The 24437-nt window shown below is 34.5% G+C and overlaps 2 protein-coding genes across 3 annotated transcripts in view; both read right to left on the minus strand.

Moving 5' to 3' along the window:
- The window catches only part of LOC148941636 (uncharacterized), a 28986-nt gene extending 27850 nt beyond the window's left edge, over window positions 1-1136 (minus strand). Inside the window, exon 1 of the mRNA XM_089104574.1 lies at window positions 1084-1136. Coding sequence (XP_088960700.1) covers window positions 1084-1136 — 53 coding nt within the window. The remainder of the gene's footprint in view (window positions 1-1083) is intronic.
- LOC148941635 (uncharacterized) overlaps window positions 1-24437 on the minus strand; it is a 74349-nt gene that overhangs the window by 28885 nt on the left and 21027 nt on the right. For both annotated transcript variants that reach the window (XM_089104042.1, XM_089104041.1), the window contains 5 exons: window positions 15858-15996; window positions 11853-12004; window positions 9197-9349; window positions 6195-6328; window positions 1770-2043 (listed from right to left, as the gene is read on the minus strand). In XM_089104042.1, the coding sequence (XP_088960168.1) occupies window positions 1770-2043; window positions 6195-6328; window positions 9197-9349; window positions 11853-12004; window positions 15858-15996 (852 nt within the window). The remainder of the gene's footprint in view (window positions 1-1769; window positions 2044-6194; window positions 6329-9196; window positions 9350-11852; window positions 12005-15857; window positions 15997-24437) is intronic.

The following is a 24437-nucleotide window of genomic DNA, read 5'->3' on the forward strand; positions in this document are numbered from 1 at the left end:
ACATTGAAAATAGACAAATCCATTGTTTTCAAAAGTTAAAAATGTATGGTGTACTATAAACTATGTCTTAATGCATAATGAAAATTGGAATGCAGTGTGGGGACATTATATCGGTTTTTTTTTTAAATTAAGTACATTGTAGCATGACAAGTTTTTTTGGTTTTTTTTTAGAAAACCGACCAATCAAGTTATTATATTGGACTAGTCACCAACTTTCTCTAATCGACTGACACACAAAAAATCGATGTCATAATAAAAAAACATGTCTGCCAAGCCATGTAGAGCTCATTGTAATAGGCAAATGCCCCTGGTAACCCAATTACTTGAAAGTACACACACAACCTGTTTCGTACGGGGGCCCCTCAGAAATGGAACCTTGGTATATACTGATATTATATTTGATAGGATTTGAAAAAATTATGTTGCCAGTCAATCATTGCAGGTGCCCGCTATACAGGTCTAGAACACGAATATAGGGTAGAATGAAAATGACTGGAATAAACACGACTAGAAGGTAGATATCCTATTGAAATATGTCTCATGCTTTTTATCTTATTAAAAAAAGAGCATCCCGACCGTTTATAAAACGTAAATTTGTCTAATAGCCAGAATCAATTCAGAACTCATACCTCCTAAATTATACATCTTCAAATTCTATATAAGAATTCAGGATATTAATTTTTTTTTTCTCTAACCCTCCCCTTTCCCTGTGTGCATACCCAATACCATCCCAAATGTATTTATATACATTTAGAAATATAATTTAGAGATTGACCAAAGTAGCCAAAAGATTAGCTTATAGTATGCACATATAAATGGAATTACTTCATTCGATCCAAGGGGGGAGAGGGTTTGAGAGGAGGTTGAATAAAATTTTAAAAGCAGCCAGATAATGAAATAAATAAGTGAAATTGTTGATACGTCCTTTTGACTCTGGAAAGAATTGTTTGGGCCCTCTACGCTCCTTTATACGATAAAGCTTCCACTTATTACAGATATTGACGTATTTCAATAAAACATAATTCAAGATTTAGCGCAAAGAGTGGGAGGCTTTGGGAGGCGGCCAAAATGTAAAAATTTTACCTTGATATGCTTTTGCAGATGAAGAGTATCAAGACCCCCTCTACACCATCCATAAATATGCTCTAAATTTTTTTTGCAGGGTAAAGAATTTCCATTCTTTTAGTACTTTCATAATATTATAAGGTGGCAAAAATACATTTAAAAAAAAGTGCATTTAATGCGAATCCAAGCTAGGAAGTACACCGCGAATACAATGTAGCAACTTTATGATGTAGCGTATCAATCCATTACGAGTTCTGAATGAAAAGTGTCAATTTTTGTCGTGCACATTTTAGTATTATTAAAACTGAAAATGCTGATTGTATATTGGATTTCTCTTATGTAAATGGGATTGACAGGGATTTTCATTTATACTGATCCCTGGCATAACTGGAATCTCATTTTTGGAACGGATTCAGATCAATTTGGGTTAAGTAACCACTTAAGGGAATTTCCTTAATTCACCATTAACCTTTATAAAAATATATATTTATATGGAAATGTAACCCCCATAGAACTTCCTCATTATTTAATTTTATAACACAAAGGTATAATTATAACTCAATAGAAAATAAAAAATTAAAATAACGAAACAAAATTAAATTACTATTAAAACGTATAATCATTATACATATAAGTTATATATGAATTATTGTACATATAAGTTATTATATATTATTTTATGTAAATTATTATACATAACTTACTGCACACTGTTTGCGGTGTTGAAGAAGCTCCATTGGTGTTTGATATGCTAAAAGCTGTTCCACAAATCCTATCCGCATACTGAGCAGCTGTATTTCCTGTTGTTCCAGTCGCGGGTGTAAACGCTCCAGGAATCTGTACGTAATCGGTTGTACACACATAGGGTATAGCCCCGTTTGTTGTTGTAGTATAGAGACCAGAATTTGGACTATACCCAAGTGATATTGAAAAGGCTGGGTCTGTGTCGCAAACGGAGTAGCATATCCCACAGTAGCCCTAAATGAATATCAAACAGATTTTTAATTCAGTAAGATGCCCATCATATTTGGACGATGTGACCTTTAAGTAATGAGTGACAGTTTCCCTAGAGTAATCTAGGAATATAAAGGCTTATAAATAATTAGTTATGCCATACTGCACTCCCATTAAAACAAAAAACATGAGCATAATTTTTTTTAATGTATTTTCAACTTCACTATTTAGTTATTTATTGATTTAAATATTTACTCTATTTTATTCCGTTTGTTTTTATTAAATTTATTTTCAAACCTAAATTCAATGGATGTGGGTTTTAACGAAGACAGATGAAACGAACATAAATACAACCCTAAAATTTTTGTTTCATACCTGGTAATTTTTTCCGATTGAAGAAATATGCTAAGTAATAAGAAAGCAATACTGTAAGCAAATAAAAAGATATAAACAAAAACAGATTTCATACATCTAAGCAGTACTTCTCTTGTAAAATGTGCCAAAATCACCTTTAATCTAAAATAATCCTTTAAATAGTTGTATGGCTTTCAAAAAATGAGGAATCACCTCTTCAAGAATTAAATAAAAAAACAATTTTTTTTTTTACTGAAACTGAGGAGAAACATTAAAACCCCAAAACGAACAGAAAAAATTCCGTATATAAAGGAGCTTACCCCCTCCTCAATACCTTGATTTTCGCGTTATAGCTTTCAGCACTTTTAAAAAACTTCCTATTCTAATTAAATGGCCCTTGTGTTTCAGGAGCCATTTTTTTTTAATTTGGACAAACAGTCAAACTTAGCGTAAAGATTACGAGGAAGAAAATATCAACAGTTTGGTGTAACATCTAGTAAAAGAGCAATAAACCAAGTTAGATTAAAAAGAAAAAAAAAATCATTGACCATCCTCACTCGTGATTGCTCAGCCCTCAATATCGGTCTCGAGCCTCAAAGCGCCACAGCGATTTTTCGTATGCGGAACTTTATATCGTAAGTTGAGTTTCTAATTTATTTAATATGTAATTAAACATCTTAAATTTCATAGCAATTTATTACGATTAGTTTTTTTGACTAAATAAAAAATAAAAACTAATATATATCTAATTTCAAAATGTCTCCGACAATCTACATTATAATGTTCAACTCCAAAAAATACAGGGGAGAGGACAATGCGGATATTGCGTACAATCCTTGGTTTTTAGAAGAATTTTCTATAGTCTTTGGAAAACTATCAAAATGACTCATTTATAAAATCAATTATTGTCAAACCTATGCATAGATTAAATTAATCCTGCTTTAGTGCCATATATATATCATTATCAGCGCGGGTGTCAATTTATAGCGGTTTAATAATAAAAAGGTGTAAAGCTTAAAAATATGCTATTTCCAAAGAGCCTTCTATATTTTTTGAAAAACTATGAATAGCAATCCTATTTTGTTCAACCGAAATAAATATTGTCAATTTGATCAGAGAATAAATCATTCAGTTAGGTTTAGTGCTATGTACAAATTAATATTGCAATTAATGCCATGTAGATTAATTACACTAACATATATAACCAGTTGCTAGGGTAGCTTAGCACTTTGGAAAAATAATAAACATAAATATGTAAGGGACGATATAGGCTGTTGCTTTTCAAACTGTGGTAAGTTACTATTGTTGCAGAATGATATTTTAAATTTGCCCTTTAAATACTGAATTTTCTTTGGTTCAACTTTGTGTTAAGTTGGTTCAATTTTCTTTCAAATTTCTTATTTGGTTCTCAAGGTAATCAGAAAACTTTCCCCAAATGTGGTAAAAGTCGTATATAATTTACTAAGTAAGGTCTTTCCATCATATGAAAAATAAGTAGTTAATGAAAAATTTTCTGATGACAATGAATAAAATGCAACCTAAGTATATATTTTTACTACAGGATTAATTGTAAATAAAGAAGAGACTAGATATTAAGTAATGATGCAGTTGTAGTTGTAACTTCTGATGCAATACAACTACAACAATTTTTGTTGTCACTAACAATACTAACTTTTGTACCTATTGTCGTAATTATAGTTGTTTCCATTCTTGAAGCACTCCACTTTTTTCCTTTTGTAAATTATAAAAAAAAAGTTAGTATCAATGTTTTTTTTTTCGTTATTGTTATTAGACAGCAATGTACAAAAATACTAACTTTTGTACTTATCGTTGTAATTATAGTTGCTTCAATTCCTGAGCACTCCACTTTTTTTCCTTTTGTAAATTATAAAAAAAATATTATCGATGTTTTTTTATTGTTACTGTTATTAATTAGTTAAAACAAAGAAAAAAACAAAAGGAATCCAATTTACCCAAAAACTCATTTATATTATGAACTTCTTTTTTTAGTAATTACTTTGTATATCTCTGAAGACGGTTATTTGACATTGAACCGAAGAATTGTATAGATTCTGCTTTATCCGGAAACTTCCACATTAAGTTTTTATATCTTATACTAAGCAAGATGTGGGATTCAAATAGTTTATATTATGGAGACCTGGATGACATTATGTTTAGAGTTTTACTTATAGATTTGATTGCATTTGGATTGTATAGACTATGAACTGTATAATGTATTATAGTTCCCTTTTTTAAGTTTAAGAATAGTTGTAATTTGGACCTTTTGACATCCAGTTTTAGTCTTTCAAAGCAACCTTCATTGTCCAAACAGGTGTTCTTCATTCAAATTTAGAAACCATTATAGAAGGGCTTCAATAGTTTTAAAAGGGGATATTTAATATGAACCCTCTACCTATTTTAAACAGCTGTTACAACAAAGCCTATACAGGGTTTCAACGCGGTTTGTTACAGAGCATACGTTTGATGAGAAACTGAAAAAAAAAATGTTTTTGATTGTTATTAACAGCCATGGACTGCATATTTCAGATTAAACATAGTTTAGTCGCTGTTTTTTGTTAGTCCTCGTTATCAAAGCCCATTAAATAAGAAAACTTTTTAGTCTGAAACATGCAGTCCATGGCTGTTAATAACAATCGAAATCACATGATTTTTTTTTCAATGTCCCTTCAAACGTATGCTCTGTAACAAACCGCACTTAAACCTTTGCAGCCGAATTGAAACAGTGATTATTCGTTTTGTCTCTTTTTGTCTCCTTTGATCTCTTTTTCCTGTCTATCACTACGAATCATACAATTTTAAAGTATTGTAAGTAAATAGTTACAATAAATAATTAGATACAGCATAGTAATTAATAGAAGCTTTATTAATAACAGAAATAGTAAACTTTTTTATGACACTATAATAACGTAGACTCTATTAGAAAAAATAAGAGATATACGAGATATACCAATCAAAAAGTATTAAAAAAAAATAGCTAATAGGGGCCTTTGATATTTGTCTATGGCTATATGAAGTTCAATAAATGCCATATGATGCCATAGGAATTTTATTGAATTATTCTTTGGTTACATGCATCAAAAATATAGCCATATAACTTGTGATAATGGCGAATGGAATGGAGCTAGTAAGGAATTTTCCTAACAGGATTAGGGGTTATTTTCTAAAAGTGATTTTTAGGTTCTTTCTTTTTTTGCAAATCAAATGACTGGCTGGCAAAAAGGATTTTTTTTTCATGGGGTTACAAAATACTTTAAAAACGCATCAAAATTTGTTTATATTATTTTGTTACGTTTTTACGAGTCGGATTTTTTTTTGGGGTGGCGGGGGGGGGTCAAACCCCCTAACCTGCTAATCAAATTTCTAACAGTTTGTTTGAGAACTTGGGCAACTATTTGCAGGACCTTCTACAGAACCCCACTATAGGACCCCCTCTATAGATATTTTTGCGATGGAAAGCTAAACCAGTCAGAGGCCTAGGGGGATACAAAAAAATCATTTTGTTTTAGCCTTTACATAGCCTAAAATTGCGTTCTCTTACATATTGGCAAAATACTCAAACAAAATAGGATGGGTGTAGAAGGGTGGAGCTATTCATAAGTTGCGAGATGGTTGTAGATGTAAGATCTGTGAGATATCAGGTGGATCTTCCCTCAACCATAAGCTCTTTCTTTCGTCGCTATCCATGGAAGGAAACCTATGGTATGTATCTCATTGTAGTGGCCGGGTATTTCTTTCCCGAGTATACTTTAAAAAGTCGTAGGTCAACAATATTAAAAACAGCAAATAAAAGTGTGACTTACTTGTTCCATTCGAAAACAAATCGCGTAATCCTGGTTGGCAAGATGGCGACTATTCGATGGGGTAACCGTGTCATAGTTAAAAGATCGAATAGTTCCAGAGGCTGAAGTATAGTATTGCAGACATCCACTTGGGGCTGAAATATTTGAACAATGTAGACCATTTTTTTTTACTGTATATTGTAATTTTTTATTCTAAAACAAAACTTTATGCAGAACATTATTTTTTATGTTTGCCAAAATAAAACACCATGGGCAATGCTATTGCCAAATCAAAATGGGCAAAAAGCACAAGCTCGTTTGTCGATATCAGGACACAAGCTTTTTAGTTCTTCCTGGCAGGATTCTCATCCAACTGAAATTAGTAAGTCCATGACAGGCCTCTGAGATAGCCATCACCAGCATTAACTAAAAGTTATTAAATATCTATTGTTCGTATCTCTCGCTGTTTTACCCCATGTAACATAATCCCCAAAACGGTGTATCTCATGCTTTCAAAATCTTACAGGAGAGTAAAAATGAGGTTTTTGAATCTGATTTAAACAGTTTTCTATTTAAGGGTTTAAAAGAGAAGGAAACTATTTTAAGAGTTTGGTGGGCTCCTAAATTGGAGTGTCTTATGCTGCTTTGTTTTGATACATAATACGAACAGCTAGGAGGTGGGAGGTCCATCTTTTCTTAAGCGGCTTGGATAAAAATGATAACACCTAGGTTCGTTCTTTACTAGGTATTAGCTAAGAAAAAGCCAAAGGATTTCCCTGCGTGAAGGGAAAGAGAGACATTAAAATCTAAAAGGAATAGACACTATCTTAAGTATGAGGGGGGATGCCCTTCTCAATTTCCTGCTATTTGTGTTAGGTTTGACTTCCTAATACTTTGAAATGTAGGGCCTACTCATTTTGTGGATTTTTAGTCTTCTAGCACAGACAAATGCCCGTCCTGGCATACCCTCATAACCTTCTGAGGGCATCCACGCTGCGTTAATTGGTCCTTAAGAAAATATTACCGAAAATAAGGCATTTAATTCTAGTTTTTAACTTTGAGCCCTCAGATATTGATATTCATGTTTTCCTCTGTTCACATTAACACAGCCCACACTATGATGTTAAATTCAGGGCATATCATGAAATTCAAAACGGCTTCTACGAATGTTATTCTTTTGAAAAAGGGGAGTGTAATTTTGGAGGCAAGATAACCCTCTAGGCTTGAAGAAATTTCGTTAGAGAGGGACTGAAGAGAATTCCTTTTTTGCCATGTTCTAAGGTAACATTTTTTATTGAGAGAAAAAAGTTTTTCTCTCAATTTTTATGTTTCACAAATAACAACGCTTTTTAATTCAAGCTGCGCGTTTTTATTGTCATACCATCGACAAACAAAGAGAAAAAACACAATATTAAAAAATATTACTGGAAAAAACAAAGGTTGAACAGTTTAATACATATTGACATTCATTCCTGAAAGCCCCAGTTATTGTGGGTTTGTTAATACTACAAAATAGAACATTTTTGAAATATGTTTTATTTTCAGTAAAACGCAAATGACGCAGTCGTCTTTAGAAGGCCTAGGAGGCCTTTGCCTTATTCCTGTCTGTGGTAATTTCCTTTGGTTTTATTTTCTTGATTTTTTTATTATTTAATGCAATTTATGTTCATTTTGGGTTCGTCTATTTATTGATAGTGATTTATGTTTGTTAAACGCATAAATTTATCAATTGACTTTATTTCTGCTCGTCTTTAGTTTAATGTAGATCTTACTTTTCTTTGAAAAAATCTTTTGTGGAAATTTTTTCTTCTTAAAATTAATTTATGTCTGTTTTTAATTGACATTTTTTTTTATTGACTAACAAAACTAATATTTGTAAAGCTTTTTTTTAGCTTTTCCCCTTAAGAATCAAGCTCTTCGCTTACTATTTATAATTTAGAGAAAATCATAAAACAAATTTATATTTTAGTTGCAATATAGAACTTTGGATCGATGAGCAAATAAATGGAATGAAAATCTACATTATCTTTGGGCTTCAAGGGTCTGAAGATATTTTGAGCCCCAGCATGTCATGACTTTAACTACAGACAACTATTAATCCATTATTGTGTGATATATATTTCTAACTGGTTTTTTTTTCAAGAGAATTGCCTTTTTAGCTCATTTATTAAAAAGTGTCCTGATAAGTTATGTGTTTACGGCCAGGAATTTTAAATTCATCAACAGACAAAAAGAGCCTTTCACACTAACAATCAATGCAGTGACATTTTTAATTAAACATGTTTAGTCCCTTGGTCCCCCTTAGTCAAAATTTGAAATATATTTGATTTGATTTTCAGTTGCGTTTCTTAACTTAAGCTGTTAATTTATATCCCTAGCCATACTTAAGATATTGCAGATACTCTCTTTTGATAACGGGGATATACAGAGTGTCATATAATTTAGTTCAGTACAGCACACATCATTCCCTGAAAGTTTCAGATACACCCTTTTGACAACTTGTTAGCGCTTTGTGCCTATGCTCCTAAACAGGAGGTTTCGACTTAATATCCTTAGCTGTTCCAGGAATACTGCGGAAATGCCTTTAGACAAATTGGCTGCACAGAGCGTCTTTAGTCCAAACCCCCAACATCCCCTAAAATTTTCAACTGAATACCCTTAACCATTCCTAGCTTGTTGTAAGTATTCCATTTTGAAAAAAAAGGATGCACGCAGTGTCTTTTGATTTATTTCATCATACCCTATTTTCTAATCCAATGAGCCCCAACCCGAGTTTCTGCGACTAATCTTTTCAAACGACGAGGTTTGGGGAAAATAATAATAATAAAGTAAAACCGTATCGCTCTTTACTTGGGCAGCGCTATTGCACTGCCTATGACTCGTCGTGATAGCGCCAGAGTAAAGTGTCATAATGCACCAAAGAATGGCACCAAGAATTGCCATTTTGATTATCTTTTCACCCTTGTTTTCTTTCATCTATATTTTTGACTTTTTTTTCTTAGTACAACTGCTTTGACATTTACCTGTGAGCATTGAATTACACGGAATTTGTGATATTTTTATATTCCAATATCTTTGTCCAGAGGTTACCAGTGGTTGACCTGCTGGTCCATCACCAGCACCCAAAGTGAAACTCAGAGTGAACGAATTTTGTCCAGTTGTCATGTCCAGGTACACTGGAAAAAATAGACGATAAAACTTACATGAATATTTTAGCAACAACAATTTGCTTCCAGCAGAAAAAATTTACTTAAATCCCAACAAAAATGCCCTGCAAAAATACCCAAATTATATATTTCCGATGTGCTTTTTCCGGTTCTTGATTTCGTCACAGATGCAGTGGCGGATCCAGGGGGTCGAGGGGGGTACGCCCCCCCCCTAGTGTAGTCTAAAGTAGTGTAATTTACTTAATTAACTCAAGTTTGCGTTAATTAAACTTACTCCTAACGCAATCTTATCGGATCAACCTATTTTGCCCCCCCCCCCCTAAAAAAAAATTTCGGATCAACCTATTTTGTGCCCCCCCACCCCATGAAAAAATCCTGGATCCGCCCCTGCACAGATGATTCAATTTACGGGCAGACGGGTGAAACAAAAGCTGCGCATGGTTAAATACATGGAAAATATATAGTTTGGGCTACATATTTGCACATTAGGGGAGGGTAGATGGGGGTAGAGCCTAGTGGAGCTGCAGTCAAAATGTGTTAACTACGATTATTTTGTATATTATGAAGTAAGAATTGTTTTCTTAACATGTTTCTTTTCAACAGCCCCAATTCTAGACTTATCTCGTTTATTCATTGGCATACTACCTCTACTCCTTCACCTAATAGTCAAAACATAAAGTTATGTGAGTTGAAACAAGAGGAGGAGGGATTGAGGCATTTTGGAGGAACACAAATCTCTAGTTTTTCATGATCCTCTAATTATTTGAAGTAAAAGGCTTCATTATTGGCATAGGTAATAAATAGAAATTTAAAATTTAAAAAGTTAATTTAGAAAGGCCAGTTTAAAAAGTTATTGTCTAAACCTAAAGGCCCCTTGAGGCTTATACGTTAAGGAAATACAGATTATTATCTGATTTGATTCTAGCTTACAAATTTATAATTATTAATCTAAACATTGTCTATTATACGGGGGATACATTCGTATCATCCATTGTGTTATTATTTTTTTTGGATGCCGGTAGGCACAAGCTCCTTTGAATCTAAAAATTTACAATAATCTAACCCGTACAGGGAGACCCTATCAAACCATGTATTCTATTATTTTATTTTTCCAAGGGACTAGAATTGGAAAACTACTATCCTAATTTTAGATGCCTTTAAGTTATGAAAATATTAATAATCAAACTGCCACATTGCACAAAGGGAAATGCACCTTTTTTAGGGATACCTGAGTTAGGGAGCTACTACCCCGACTTTGGACTCATTTGAGTTCTTAAGTAAGTCAACCGCAACTCTGATTTAAGATAAAACAGAGCATCAACCTAGGTTCTAGAGGTTTAATTTTAGTAAGAGCCACAGTGAGACAGAGGAGATTGGGGTTGACCCGGACGCGGTTTTTTCTTTAATCTAAAGCTTTTCATTTCTTCTAATTTTTTCTAAAAAGACAAGAAAAAATTCTTAATTTTCTTAATTTTCTAAAACAGCCCCTACCCACGAGTTTGGATTGAACGGCTCTATTGTTGGTTCAAACGTCATGCCAAACCATTAGGTTTTTACTTTTTTTTTAAACATCCATAAAAGTATAAAAAGTACTTCAGCTATATAAAATGACAATAAAAGCATTAAAAGGACTCCCAGTTCACCGAAATCCATATGAGCTATGATTTTGGTCAAAGACTAATCCTCAGCCGGCTCTTTCTGTGCCTTCCAAGTTTTGGAGGCAAGGAAGCTTCAAAACCATGTCACCCGCACTGATGTCTTCCTTACCTTAAAGCTCTGGGAATTCAAATTTTTGTCCTCTTTTTGCCATGAGAGAAACCCTGAAATAACTTGATTGATAATTCGTATCTCAGTAACGTAAAATATCTACGCTATGCTAGTCAAGCGCAAACTTTACAAGAATAAAATCGTTCGCAATCATTGGTTTCAGATCAAAGGGCTTGGTATCTTCCACGTCATTGTAATGAAGCGATTCAACACTCCAAACACCGTTGAAATCAAGAAATTCACCGTCACTGTTTTTGACAATTTCTAGAAACCGTCCAGCTTTCTTTTTCGGTGTCTTGTTCACTTTTAATTCTCTCGTTTCCTCTATTTTCACTTTTTCGGGTGTGTCAGTAACTATTCAAGTGTAGCAGTGGGTGCAGGCATGTCGCCCCAAAACAGCAGTAACAGTGGACAAATGTGGAAAAAAATTGAAGATGTTCATGATTGACTATGAGTCTTCCTTCGGTTTGAGCGGCCTCGGAGAAGCTTAAAGACTCGTCTTCACTTGAATGATTTGATTTTTGTACAACAATATTTATGAAATTCAAAAAACTTCATTGAATTCTAACTGAAAGCTAAAAAGTTGAAAAAAGAAAAAAACATTAGTTAAATAAAATACTGTTTAATTGTCGATTAACTAATTGCCGTTTAATTCTTTGATTTAAATTAAATTTCAATTCAACTCGATATACTCCAATTAAAACCTCGATTTAAGAAGCTGAAATATTCAAAAGACTTGACTTACTATGTTGGTTAGTATTTAAGCCACAAATAGCTGGAACGTTGTTGGAAGCCCCTGAAACGGTAAAAGTGTCCGTTGTACATTGCGTTGCCAGAATTGTGTTTGTTCCACTTTGTACTTCAGGCTGAGCTATTCCAAATGCCAAGAAATCCAATCTGTAAGATCAAAATTAAAAACAGTAACGACAAAACAGCACTTCCTTTCTAATTTCCATTTCCTCTGATTCCAATTCCTCCCTTTCCAATATAAGAAACCCAGAATTTATTTGAAATGATGAATTTTTTGAAGACAATGATTAAAATGAGTATCAAGCGAATATTTTACCAAATGATCAATAGATGTCCTCTCCTCAGCAAAATACAAGAAAAAACGAAAACAAAGAATTTAATAAAAAAATTTGTAACTATATTTACGAAAACCCTTCTATAAAAAGAAATAAAAAGAAATTCTCAAAATAAAAGCAAAAACTAATAAATCTTTAGCTTAATCAATTTGCAAAGGGTCAGCTAAGTCATGCCAAAAAAATTATCTGTTAATGCTATGCTCTCTTATAGAAATTAGTTTTTTTTAATAATAATATTAAAATTATTAATATAATATTTAATAATTTTAAATAATATTAATATTATTAATATTATTAAATAATAATAGCAATATTAACAAAACAAATATGAAGGATTAGAAACCAAGAGGATTGTTCAATATCTGAAGGAGCTACCCCCATTTTCAGCTCCAACCCCTCCCCCCTCCCCCTTTGCGTTAAATTTCATATTATGATAATAACAAACGTTGTTTATGGGTAATTAAAAATTTCAATTTACCGATTGCATTTAAAATTAAAGGTATGGTGAAAGACTCTTTTTATGTAATCCAATTCTCGTTGTGTTTGGGCATTTATTTTTTGAGCATTGGGGCACAAGGCAAAAACTTTTTCCTTGAGAGGAGGGTTTCAGGGGATGGGTAGCCCCCACATATATGGAATATGTTTATTTTAAATTTGAATGTTGCTCTTTACTTTTATTTGGAAAATTGCTTTCATTATTTAATTTCTGAGCGTTTTTAATGCCATATCCAAGATTACGTTAAATGTAAGGAGGGCTATCATTCCTCAAACCCATCTCTTTACATTAAAATTTCACTTTTGTAGAACAATGCTTTGATTAAAAGGCTCATTTACTGTTTTTTCTAATAGGGATTAGTTTTAAAAAATTCATCTCGCAAAAAGAGCCTTTTCACCTCCTAAATACCCACGCTACACACTTTAATGTTATGTTCATCCATGTACATGTTCTTCCTAACAATAGATGGTCAGAGGGGGTAATGTTAATATTAACGAATAACTCATAGCTAAGAAACAAACTTACCTCTATAGGTAGAATTGCATCCTGAATCCAAATTTGACATTCATTTGCGTCGGAAATGAATTTTTTTCCCACACCTATATACATACCAATTCAGGGTATATTCCAGTTCCGGGTATATATTTGTAAATTTGGAGGGGGATGGGGGGTAAAGTTCATTCATGACGCAAGTGAATGTTAAATTTGGATTCAGGATGCAAATCTGACTATAGAAGTAAGTGTGAACTTTACCGACCCCCACCCTAATGTGCAAATATATAAGCCATACTGAATTGGTACATATAGGGATGGGGGTAATGTTTATTTCCAATGCAAATGGATGTTAAATTTGGGTTCAAGGTGCAATTCTGACTATAGAGGTAAGTTTGTTTCTTAGCTATCTGGATAATCCGTTAATATAAACAATACCCGTCAGAGGTTAAATCTGTACCCATTTGGATATCCATTCAATTCATTTCAATCACCTCTCGTACAAAGTTTCAAAATTTAGACTAAATTGCTTTTATGAGGCTCTTTCAATACCAACCGAATAACTGGTTTGATACGATTTTAGCACTATTTTGGCCTTTGGCACTTTAGCACTTTGGCCTTTAGCACTTTTTTGGCCCTTCTCTATGGTCTATATTCCGGTCAATGAGCTGCAAGAATACTTAGTGTTGAAAAATATACCACAAATGACTGAACCTGGAAGGCTAAATAGTTATTACTTCAAAATATATTACTATTTACTTTTGTCACCATTTATTTTTACGTCACCCTTTTTATATTCCGGCATAAGTAACGAGAGGTTTAAATCTCTTATGAATTTCTTTGCTGACCATACCTAAACAAACAGGTGTTTTAACTGGTATAAAGGAGAGGGGAATTACTTGTATATCCGAGGTGAAACGGCACTTATTCCAAGGACTTGTTATACTTTAGATGTTTATATTATATTAATAGCACTTTCTGTCCTGTTCATGCCAAAATCGCTGTTTCACGAGCCTCAATCCCGGAGCTTGGCACTTTTCTGTTTCTTTTGTTACTTAACACGGAAATTATATCGATACGGCCACCCCAAAAGAAAAAAACACAAGCATAACCACTCTTCCCCGAAAAAAAAAGTTTCAAATTTAGCCGATAATGGCCCTAGAATACTCAACTTAGCTCAAATGATTTTATTGTCAAACTCCTTATAGGTTCATGCTGATCAGTGGCAGTTCTTGTTATAATAAAAGATAAGGCACTAAACATATGAAAATCCCAGCCACAGCCATCGTCATACTAATTTATATTTTGACTCAAAATATCACAAGCAGAGTCTTACTAAAACCTACGACATTGAAATATCCAACTATCTGTAAAAAAAAAAAAAAAAAAAAAAAAAAAAAAAAAAAAATATTCACATGAAGTATATTCAAATGATTTCTCTGTGGTATTTTCTCTGTTGTATATTCAATGGATGAAACGGATGTAAAATATTCAAATGGATTCCCATGTCGGTCTACGCTATGTTGAATTTCTTTGTATAAATTTAACCAGAATTGACCTCTTTTTCGGGAAGTTTAACACCTTTTGAAAAAAATATTGGTCATTATATTTATCAGGGCCGTATCCAGGATTGTGGTTCAGGGGGGGTTTTACTAATTTTTGACTTTTTTTTTGGGGGGGGGGGGTTACTAATTTTTTACTCAGTTTTCGACTAATTTTACTGATTTTTAACTAGGTTTTACTAATTTTCGACTTATTTTTGAGTCGGTCAAAAAATTTCGGGGGGGGGATTCAAACCGGGTAACCCCCCCCCCCTGGATACGGCCTTGATATTTATAGTATTTGATGATTAAATTCAAGTTAATAATCCTTACATATTTAGACTCTGGTAAGTCTATTTAGACTTACCTTCTGATGGGTAGCCTTAAACTTATTGTATTTTACATATTTGGAACCACCATCAAATGCCAATTTTTTTTATGTATAGGCTATAATGTTATAAATAGCATAATATGCACCATATTTAGTTTCGATTACTATAAGCCTGAGTTGCTCTTTACTTGCAGTTCGTCACAGTTTGAAGCTTGTTTTTATTTTTTTCAGCTTGTCTGTTGTGTCTTTTGTCTTTTGGTTTGTTTTGATCAGCTGTTGATTTTATGTTGTATTGTGTCAAATCACTTTTTTCTTATAAATTTGTGCATATAGGATTATGTAAATAGGCCGACTTGTCCAAATCTCAATTCAAGGGCTTTTGAGTCACATAATTTCTGTCACAGAATTTGAGACAAATTTTTTTTAGTCTCTTATTGCCTCACGGACAATCTATTTCGTTGCTAGGTTATTGCTAATTTGAAATTTTTCTTCAAAAAGCAATATTTTTTGAAAGTGCAAATGTTTGAGTTTCTACGGGCGAAAAGCGTTGTCCAACCAAGTAATTAGTTTCGCTTATTTACTTCGACGGTTCTGCGTTGCAACACTGAGAAAATTGAGGTGCTGACCCAAGAAATCCATTATTTTGAAACAGACAAATTAAAACTGTAAGAAATCAAGGTCATCAGACATGAATAGACTTAAGAGTGGTCCAAAGGGCAAAATATGCTTGATTTTAATGTCCTTGGTACTTTAAGCGCATATTCTATATTAGACTAAAACATTGGCTTATCACTTTGCTACTTACCTTACTTGACAAATGTCCGGGGAGCATTTGTTCACGGTAAGTGAGCACTGCTGAGATCCCGAGACAGTTGCTGGATACCCTGGATTTTGAAAATACGTGCAGTTCTTATTCGTAGATGATCCACATGTTTGAATAGCAACTGAAAATACAATGTATTAAGAACTTCTGTTCATCCTGAGAAACAAAGTCAATAGAATAGATATTTTCAATTTAAAATTAGCTAAAATGGTAGATATTTGGCAGGCACACGTTTAAGAACATATTTTAGAGGAAATAGATAATGTATAGGAGCGAATTATGGAAAACATAAGGAATTATATTGCTGGTGCTACTAATAACTCACTGTAGCACCAAGTTCCCTGAGGTCCACACACATATGACCATTCTTCCTCCATCTCAATCCAAATGATTATTAGGAAATTGTAAGAGTCTCAAGACTCTTTAAGGGGGTACGCTAGAGCTATCTCCTTCTCCCCCTCAAGAGTATGCAACCGTTGTATAATGGTTCAAAAACATTGATTCCTTGACTTTGTCAGGAGCTTTAAATTGGTTTTTCCCACTACTTTAGCATTAACTTGGCCAGAATCTACGTTTTCTTGCTTGTATTGCGTCGTGGGGGTGTTGGAATGGGTAACCGTCCAAGATTTTCGGAATTATGCTTTATAAAGCATTGACTGGTCAATGGTTTGATGTTACATAACATACTTCATCTGAAAATTTCACATAAAAAAGACAATTGATTCGGAATTCAAAGCTGTTCTAAGTATAATTAATTAAAAAAAAATCCAAAAAATAAGTTTTTCAAAGAAAAGTAAAGAACTCCATTAAACAAAAAATGAGCAAAAATAAAATCAAATAATCTACCAAGCTTGAAACTTCCACAAATCAGCATCGATAAATAAATGAAACCCTAAACGAACAGAAATTACAATTATTAACCGAGTCAAACTGAAAACGAGCCGAAAGTAAAATAACTTGGGCTCAAAACCCCTATGCCCTCCCAAGGTCAGAATATAATTTGCACTTTATGAAACAAATACAAATGAATGTGCATTGTCAGTTTAATACACATATACTGATATTTAGTAATCAAAATAATAATATTATTTGATTTATTAAAGTTATAAAAGTAAAAACATTAGAATTAAACATTTTTAAAATTAATTTCTTTTCGTTTTATATTGACATAGTCTTTTCAGGAAAAAAGAAAATAATACTTTAAATCATTTCGTTATTTAAGACTTTATAGTTTGGCCTGCAAAATTTTTATTGGATTTGTTTTGGAAAACTGTGGCGTGAGTGGGGAGTTAGCCGCTATCCAAAGACTTTCAACTATTAAAAAAGGAACAAGCCCTTTCAATGTCCAATTAAATGACCCCTTTTTGAAGTATCTACGACAACGCTTCCAAAAAAACTTTATGGGACCCAGGGCATAACTTGCAACCTCTGCCCTGAGGGTTGTTGGGGGGGGGTTGTCATCCTTAAAGACCTAATTTCCAAAACTTTCAACTACGTTGAGTACAATGACTATCAAAAAATGTAGATTCGATGTGTTTGGGGAAAAGGCTGGCATGAAAGGGGGGCTAGTTGCCCTCAAGTCACTTTCGACTATTAAGAAGGGTATTATTCCTTTGAATTTCCAATCGAATGAGCCTGTTTTGAAGTTTCTACGACAACGCCTTCTATAAAAACCTTACCCTGAGGGTTGTGGAGGAGTGTCCCCCTCAAAAACATACCTTTTGTCTGGAAATCAACTACGCTGAACAAAATGCTTATCTCAAAATTTTGATTGGATGTGGTTATGGGAGTGCGTGGCGTTGGGGAGGGGCGCGTTGCCCTACTTTAAACTACGACCATTAAAAAGAGCACTAGACCATTACATTTACAATGTAATGATCCATTTTTGAAGTTTATACGACAATGCGTTCTATAAAAACCTTATATGCCCCCAGGGCATAACTTAAAACCCTTGCCCTGAGGGTTGTGGGGGAGTGTCCTCCTCAATAACATATTTTCTATTTGAAAATTAACTACGCTGAACAAAATGGGTATCTCAAAATTTTGATTGGATTTGTTTGGGGGAATAATGGGCCTGGGGGGCCAGTTGCCCTCCATTCACTTTCGACTATTAAAAAGGGCACTAGACACTCCAATTTCCAATCGAATGAGCCCTTTTCGAAGTTTCTATGACAACTCCTTCGACACGAAGTGCCCGGGTATGGAGAACCAAAAAACAACACATTGTGCCCACATCGTTCTTTACTTAGGCAGCGCTAGCGCACTGCCTATGATAATCGCTACAGTATCGTTGCAATATGCTTTTAGAACATGCCCCCCAAAGCATAATTTACAATACTCTCCTCCCGCGGGTTTCTGGGGTGTCATGTAAACCCAGGAGGTTTTATTATATGATCTTTGGTCTATTTTGGACAAAATGAATACCTAAAAAATTCGATCGGAAGCATTTGGGGGAAAACAGGGGCGGTGGGGGGGGGGGGAGGTTGCCATTGGATTACTTTTGACTCCCGAAAAGGGAACTAGAAATTTCAATTTCTTTTAAGTCTTCGTTATCTTATCGTTGACTATTTCAAAGAAAATGGCCGTCTCAAATTGATCGGATGCATTTAAGGAAAAGAGGGTGCCATCCAGTCCCTTTTGACTCTTAAAAAGGGAACTATAACTTTTAATTTCCAGTAGAATGAGCCCCCTCCGAATTTTATGCGACCATTCCTTCCAAGAGAAACTTATATGCCCCCGGGGCATAATTTACAACTCTTGCCCTCCCGGGTTCCTGGGGTGCTGTGTAGACCCCGGAGTTTTGATTATGTGATCTTCGGTCTCTTTTAGACAAAACAAATATTAATGAAATTTGATAGGACGCATTTGGGGAAAAGAGGGTTGAGGGGGAGGTTAGTTGCCATCAAATCACTTTTGATTCTCAAAAAGTGAACTCGAACTTTCAATTTCTTGTATTTTGAGTCATCTCCAGAGTTTACCTCTTCCATAGGAATCTTATATGCCCCCAGGGCATCACTCATAACCCTTCCCCCAGGAGCTCTGGGGGGAGGGGGGTATCTTGACTTTGAAGTCTTGTTATTTGATCGTTGGACTATTTCAAAGAAAATGTCTATCTCAAATTCATCGGATTCATTTAAGGAAAAGAGGGTGTGTGTGTATGTGCGGGGGGATAGATGTCCTCCGATCAGGCTCTTAAAAAGGTAGAAACCACTTTCAATTTCCAATCAAATGAGCCACCTCTGAAGTTTAAGGAGCACCCCTTACATAAAAACTTTATATGCCCCCGGGGTATAGCTTAAAACATTTGCCCCTGGGCTCTGGGGGACTGTGTCGACCCCAAAGTTTTGTTATCTGATGTTTGAACTATTTTTAACAAAATGGCTATCTCCAAAAATTTTATCGGACGGGCTTTGGGAAGAAAGGGCGTAGGGCAAGGGCTACTTGACATCCGATCACTTCTGACTCTTAAAAAGTAAACTTGAACTTCCTATCTCCAATCAAATGAGCCCCCTATGAAGTTTATATGAGCACCTCTTCCTTAAGAACCAAATATGCCCCCAGGGCATAACTCACAACGCCTGCGCCTGGGCTCTGGAGGGTTGTGTCAACACGAGGTTGTTTTTTTAATCTGATCTCTGAACTATTTTTAAAATTTTAAAAGGATGTATTTGGGAAAAAAAGGGCATAGGCAGCTAGTTGCCCTCCGATCACTTTTGACTCTTGAAAAGGGCACTTTCACTTCCGATTTCCTATGAAATGAGCCCCTCCGAAGTTTATAAGATCATCCCTTCCATATGAAGTGCCTCTGGGAAAAAAAATTTGAGCTTTATGATCGTAAGGTTGGCGTGGGGAAGCTATTAGCCATAAGATCAGTTTTGACTCTTGAATTGGAATTAGAATTTTCAATTTCTAATCTTTTGAGTCCCCTCCGATGTTTAGTCACCTCTTCCATAAAAACCTTATGCCCCCTGGGCATAAGTTACAATCCTTCCCCTGGTCTTTGGGTGGGGGGCATGTTGACCCCGACGTTTTGTCACCTGACCATTGGACTATTTCAAACATACTGGCTATCTCAAAATTTGATCGGATGCATTTGGGGAAAAGAGGGTATGGGGGAGGGGGCGGTAGATACCCTCCGATCATTTCTGATGACTCTTAAAAAGGTAACTAGAACTTTCAATTACTAATTAAATGAGCAATCTCTGAAGCTTACACGACCACCCCTTACATAAAACCTTATATGTCCTCGGGGCATATCTTACAAAACTTGCTCCCCAGCTCTGGGGGGCTGCGTCAACCCCGAAGTTGTGTTATCTGATCTTGAAGTTATTTTGAAAAAACGGCTATAGTTACTTGCCCTCCGATCACTTTTGTTTCTTAAAAACTGCTCTAGAAATTCTGATTTACAATCGAATGAGCCCCCTTCTAACTTTATACGACCACCCCTTCCATAAAAACCTTATATGCCTCTGGGGCGTAATTTACAACACTCGCCCTTGGGTTCTGGGGTACTGTATTATCCCCGGAGTTTTTGTTATATGATCGTTGGTCTATTTTCAACAAAATGGCTATATAAGAATTCGGTCGGACATACTTGGGGAAAAGAGGTTGGAAGGGGGGCTGATTTCCATCGGATCAATTTGACTCTTAAAAAGGGAATTAGAACTTTCAATTTCTCCTGGTAACACGCCCTTCTAGGGAAATCCTTGACAATGCGCAAGATGCCCCTCCCTCTCTCCACCTTGTATGCGGATAAGCATATGAATGAATCCTCCTATGTTACAAAGAAATAATTTATAAATAAAGTGTCCTTTATACTCATGCTTAATCAAAGTGAACAGAGATAATAGGTTAATTTATTCCTCCTCCCATAACTTCTTCTGGATATAAAAACGAATCTTCTGAGACATTAGTAACGCAATGATCCATCAGACTCCTGCACAATAGCTGATGAAAAGTTATGCATCACTGTAAAAATTTTTATGAAACATTAAGTGAATCAAATTGGTTAAATGAAGCTTAAAAGAAGTGTTTAAATTAACAGTTTATTTTATTTGAACTACGAATCTCTTAGGAATGGACATGCCACCGTTCGACATTACTTTACCTTAAAAGAAAGCTTAATAGATGAAAATGTTGATAGAGGAAAAGCTCAATAGAAGAAAAGCTCAATAGAAGAAAACCTCAATAGAAGAAAAGCTCGATATGAGAAAAGCTTAATAGAAGAAAAGCTCAATAGAAGAAAAGCTCAATAGAAGAATAGCTCAATAGAAGAAAAGCTCAATAGAAGAAAAGCTCAATAAAAGAAAAGCTTAATACAAGAAAAGCTCAATAGAAGAAAGACTCAATAGAATAAAAGCTCAATAGAAGAAAACATCAATAGAAGAAAACCTCAATAGAAGAAAAGCTTAATAAAAGAAAAGCTCAATAGAAGAAAATCTCATTAGAAGAAAAGCTTAATAGAAGAAATGCTCAATAGAAGAAAAGCTCAATAGAAGAAAAGCTCAATAGAAGAAAAGCTCAGCAGAAGAAAACAGTAACTTTAAATCGATTGGTTATCTCAAAATTGTCAATTGCTAACAACTCTGCTCTCTTTGAGTCAGCATTGTAGTTCAGTGCCATAAAAAAGGCAGAAAACGCCACTTTGTTGTGGTGCAATCTTTTTGGCTTCTTTAAAAGGAACCAGAGCTGTTAATTTCCGTTCGGGTTGAACGTATACTGATTTCTAGGGCCACTACTTCGATACCCCTGGCGAAAATAAAGCAATTAAACACGTATCCGTAACCGTCCTTCCGGAAAAAAAAAATGCAAAACTCAACGTTTTTATAGAGAGGGTCTTGAAAACTATTAAGCAGGGTTTTTTGACATATTGAATTCGATGTTGTAATTTTAATCAAGGTCATTTTCCCTCTTTTGTTTTTTTTCCCTTATAAAAATCACACAAATTTTCCAGGCTCTTAGCTTTTGAAGGGTAATTTTAATTTGCTGAATTTAATATATTTAGAATCACAATAAAAAAAAAAAGATTCTACAGATGTATGTATTATTAGCAAGACTTCTGTTTTCAGATTGTCAGTTACTATTGGCCCATCAGACTCCCAGTTCGTTACCTTCGTTACCACGTTACCGTTACAGTTACTTAAAACAAACTGTTTAATTGATTCACCAAAAGGTTAAACAGGAAGAACAGTATGTGTGCAGATGATGGAGTTTGTAACCAGGCATCTCCAAAAATAACTCATTTTTGTAATCCCTAATATTTCAAATTTTCCAAATAATTCACTTCTTCTCTGCGTTTCTTATGATCTTGTAACCCCCTTTCTTCTACCCTGTAATTAAATCACAAGCATTGGTAAATAGAACATAGAGAATGCAAAATGTATCTAAAAATGGGCAGTTGTGTACACAAATATGGATTAGCCAATAGGGCCATTCTTTTACTCATCTTTGTGCTATGATCTTAAATCTTTTGACAAAGAACGCTTAAATGTTAAATCTTAGCACTAAGATCTTACATCTTATAGTGTTCTTTTGCAAATGTCTTTCATCATTCTGCTCTGATCAGTGGTCTAAGAATAAGGATGAGTAGATCATCAAAGTTCTCTCATCATTGTTCTATATGGCAGAAAAATAGCGTCCTTCACACTTTGTGGTAACATAAGTGAGCTGTAAGATCTTAGAAAAAAAGATGAGTTCAAAGAACGGAAATCTTTGCAGTAGATGTAAGATCTTAGTCCAAAAGAACAGCCCTAATGATTGGCAGATAAACATACTTGCGTATGAAGAATCAATAGATAAAAAATACATAATAAACGGTTGGGGGGGGGGGGGTAGCCAAGTATAAAAATTTGCGTTTTTCAAGGAAGATTTCACTATCCAGTAGTATATCCAAGAAAAGACACAGGTCTAAAGTCTTCACAGCCCCACAACAAAACAATTGGAGAAATTTATCTTGGAGCCTATAATACTAAGATTCATTTTTATGAGGTAATGGGCATACAATAATCTGTAAGAAATCCGTTTTAACTTTGTCACAAAGCTGCTGTGCTAAGAGGTTAAAACTTCTAAGGACATTGAAATTAAAAACTTTATTATTTGAATGTGCAGAGTAGATAGTTACAGAACCATGTATATCTTGAAAACTTGGGACTAATTGAGAATTCAATTTATAAAGAACAGCTTGGAGGGTGGCAAAAGGGGGGCTTTGAATAGATTGGGATGGAGGAGGAGCGTGCGTAACTGTGTTGGCCTCAAGCAGCTTGGTTCTGCGGTGAGTTGTTAGTAGTAATATTAGTATGCAGTTATGCACTTTTGGTAGTAGTGGGTGCCGAGTATAAGAAAAAGAAACGTGATCGACGAATCAACACAAAATAAGCAAAAAAAAATATGGCTCAAACTGTTAAACAAACATAAACAAAAATATGGCGTTATATTGAAGGTGTTGTTCTCTTTGGGGATCAACAGGTATCTAATATTTGAGTTTTAAAGATCACGTTTCAATGTGGCAACACCGACATAATATGGTACTACCCTAAAAACTTCATGGTTTTGAAATAACCAGAAGAAAAATCTTAGAAAATTAAGATTTTCAGGTATGAATAGAGCTTTGATGGGTTCAGAGGGAAATAAATTTTTTGATGGCCTTGGTACTTTAGGGTTATGGCCATAGAAAGCCATAACTTAACAATATGGTGTACAACCCTAAAAGCTTGATACTTTTGAAACGATCAAAAGAAAAATCTTGGAAAATTGCAAATTTTTTCAGGTATGAATAGACCTGTGATGGGTTTGGGAAAACAACTTTTTTTGATGGCCTTGGCACTTTAAGGATCAATCTAACGTTCAAGTTATGGCCATAGAAGGCCATAGCTTGAACAATATGGTACTGCCCTAAAAACTTCAACACTTTGAAACAACTCAAAGAAAAATCTTATAAAATTGCAATTTTTCAAGCATAAATAGACCTCTGATGGGTTCCAGGGGAAGAAAATTTGTTTTGATTACCTTGGCATTCTAAAGATCAATATTACGTTCAAGTTATCGTCATAGAAGGTCATAGCTATGGCCGAGATAGGAACTTTGGCAAGGAAGCTCCCAGGGTTTTGGCTCGATCCTGAGAATTCTTTTGAGAGTCTGTTTTGATAACTTCTTCAAAGCTTATAATTGCTTCCGTGGTGGAAACAAGATCTATAAAACACCTTTTAAAACTCTGATTTAGGCAGTATGCTTATTTGCAATGGTCTCATCAATATACAACGAGAGGATCCAAACTACGGCCCCCAGGGCAGATGCGGCCTGCGAGGCCCTCTCATTTCGCCTCTAGAGACCTTGTATCGCCAGAAAAAGATGGTGTTATATTATTTCAATGACTGTTCACAGTCAATGAATGATATACTGTCATCTAATGGAAGAGTTGGCTTCCCCTCACAGCATGTTTGGCACAACTACTGGAGAGAATATATTGAACAAACTGAAAAACAAGTGTTTACTGATTATTAGTTAAAAAAAACTTTCCGAAAAATGAGTTTTTCAAAGAAAAGTAAAGGCCATTTGTAAACTTAA

The sequence above is a fragment of the Artemia sp. Qi Xiang Cuo genome, chromosome 18, assembly GCF_049724085.1.
Source record: "Artemia sp. Qi Xiang Cuo chromosome 18, ASM4972408v1, whole genome shotgun sequence".
Classification (NCBI taxonomy): Eukaryota; Metazoa; Arthropoda; class Branchiopoda; order Anostraca; family Artemiidae; genus Artemia; species Artemia sp. Qi Xiang Cuo.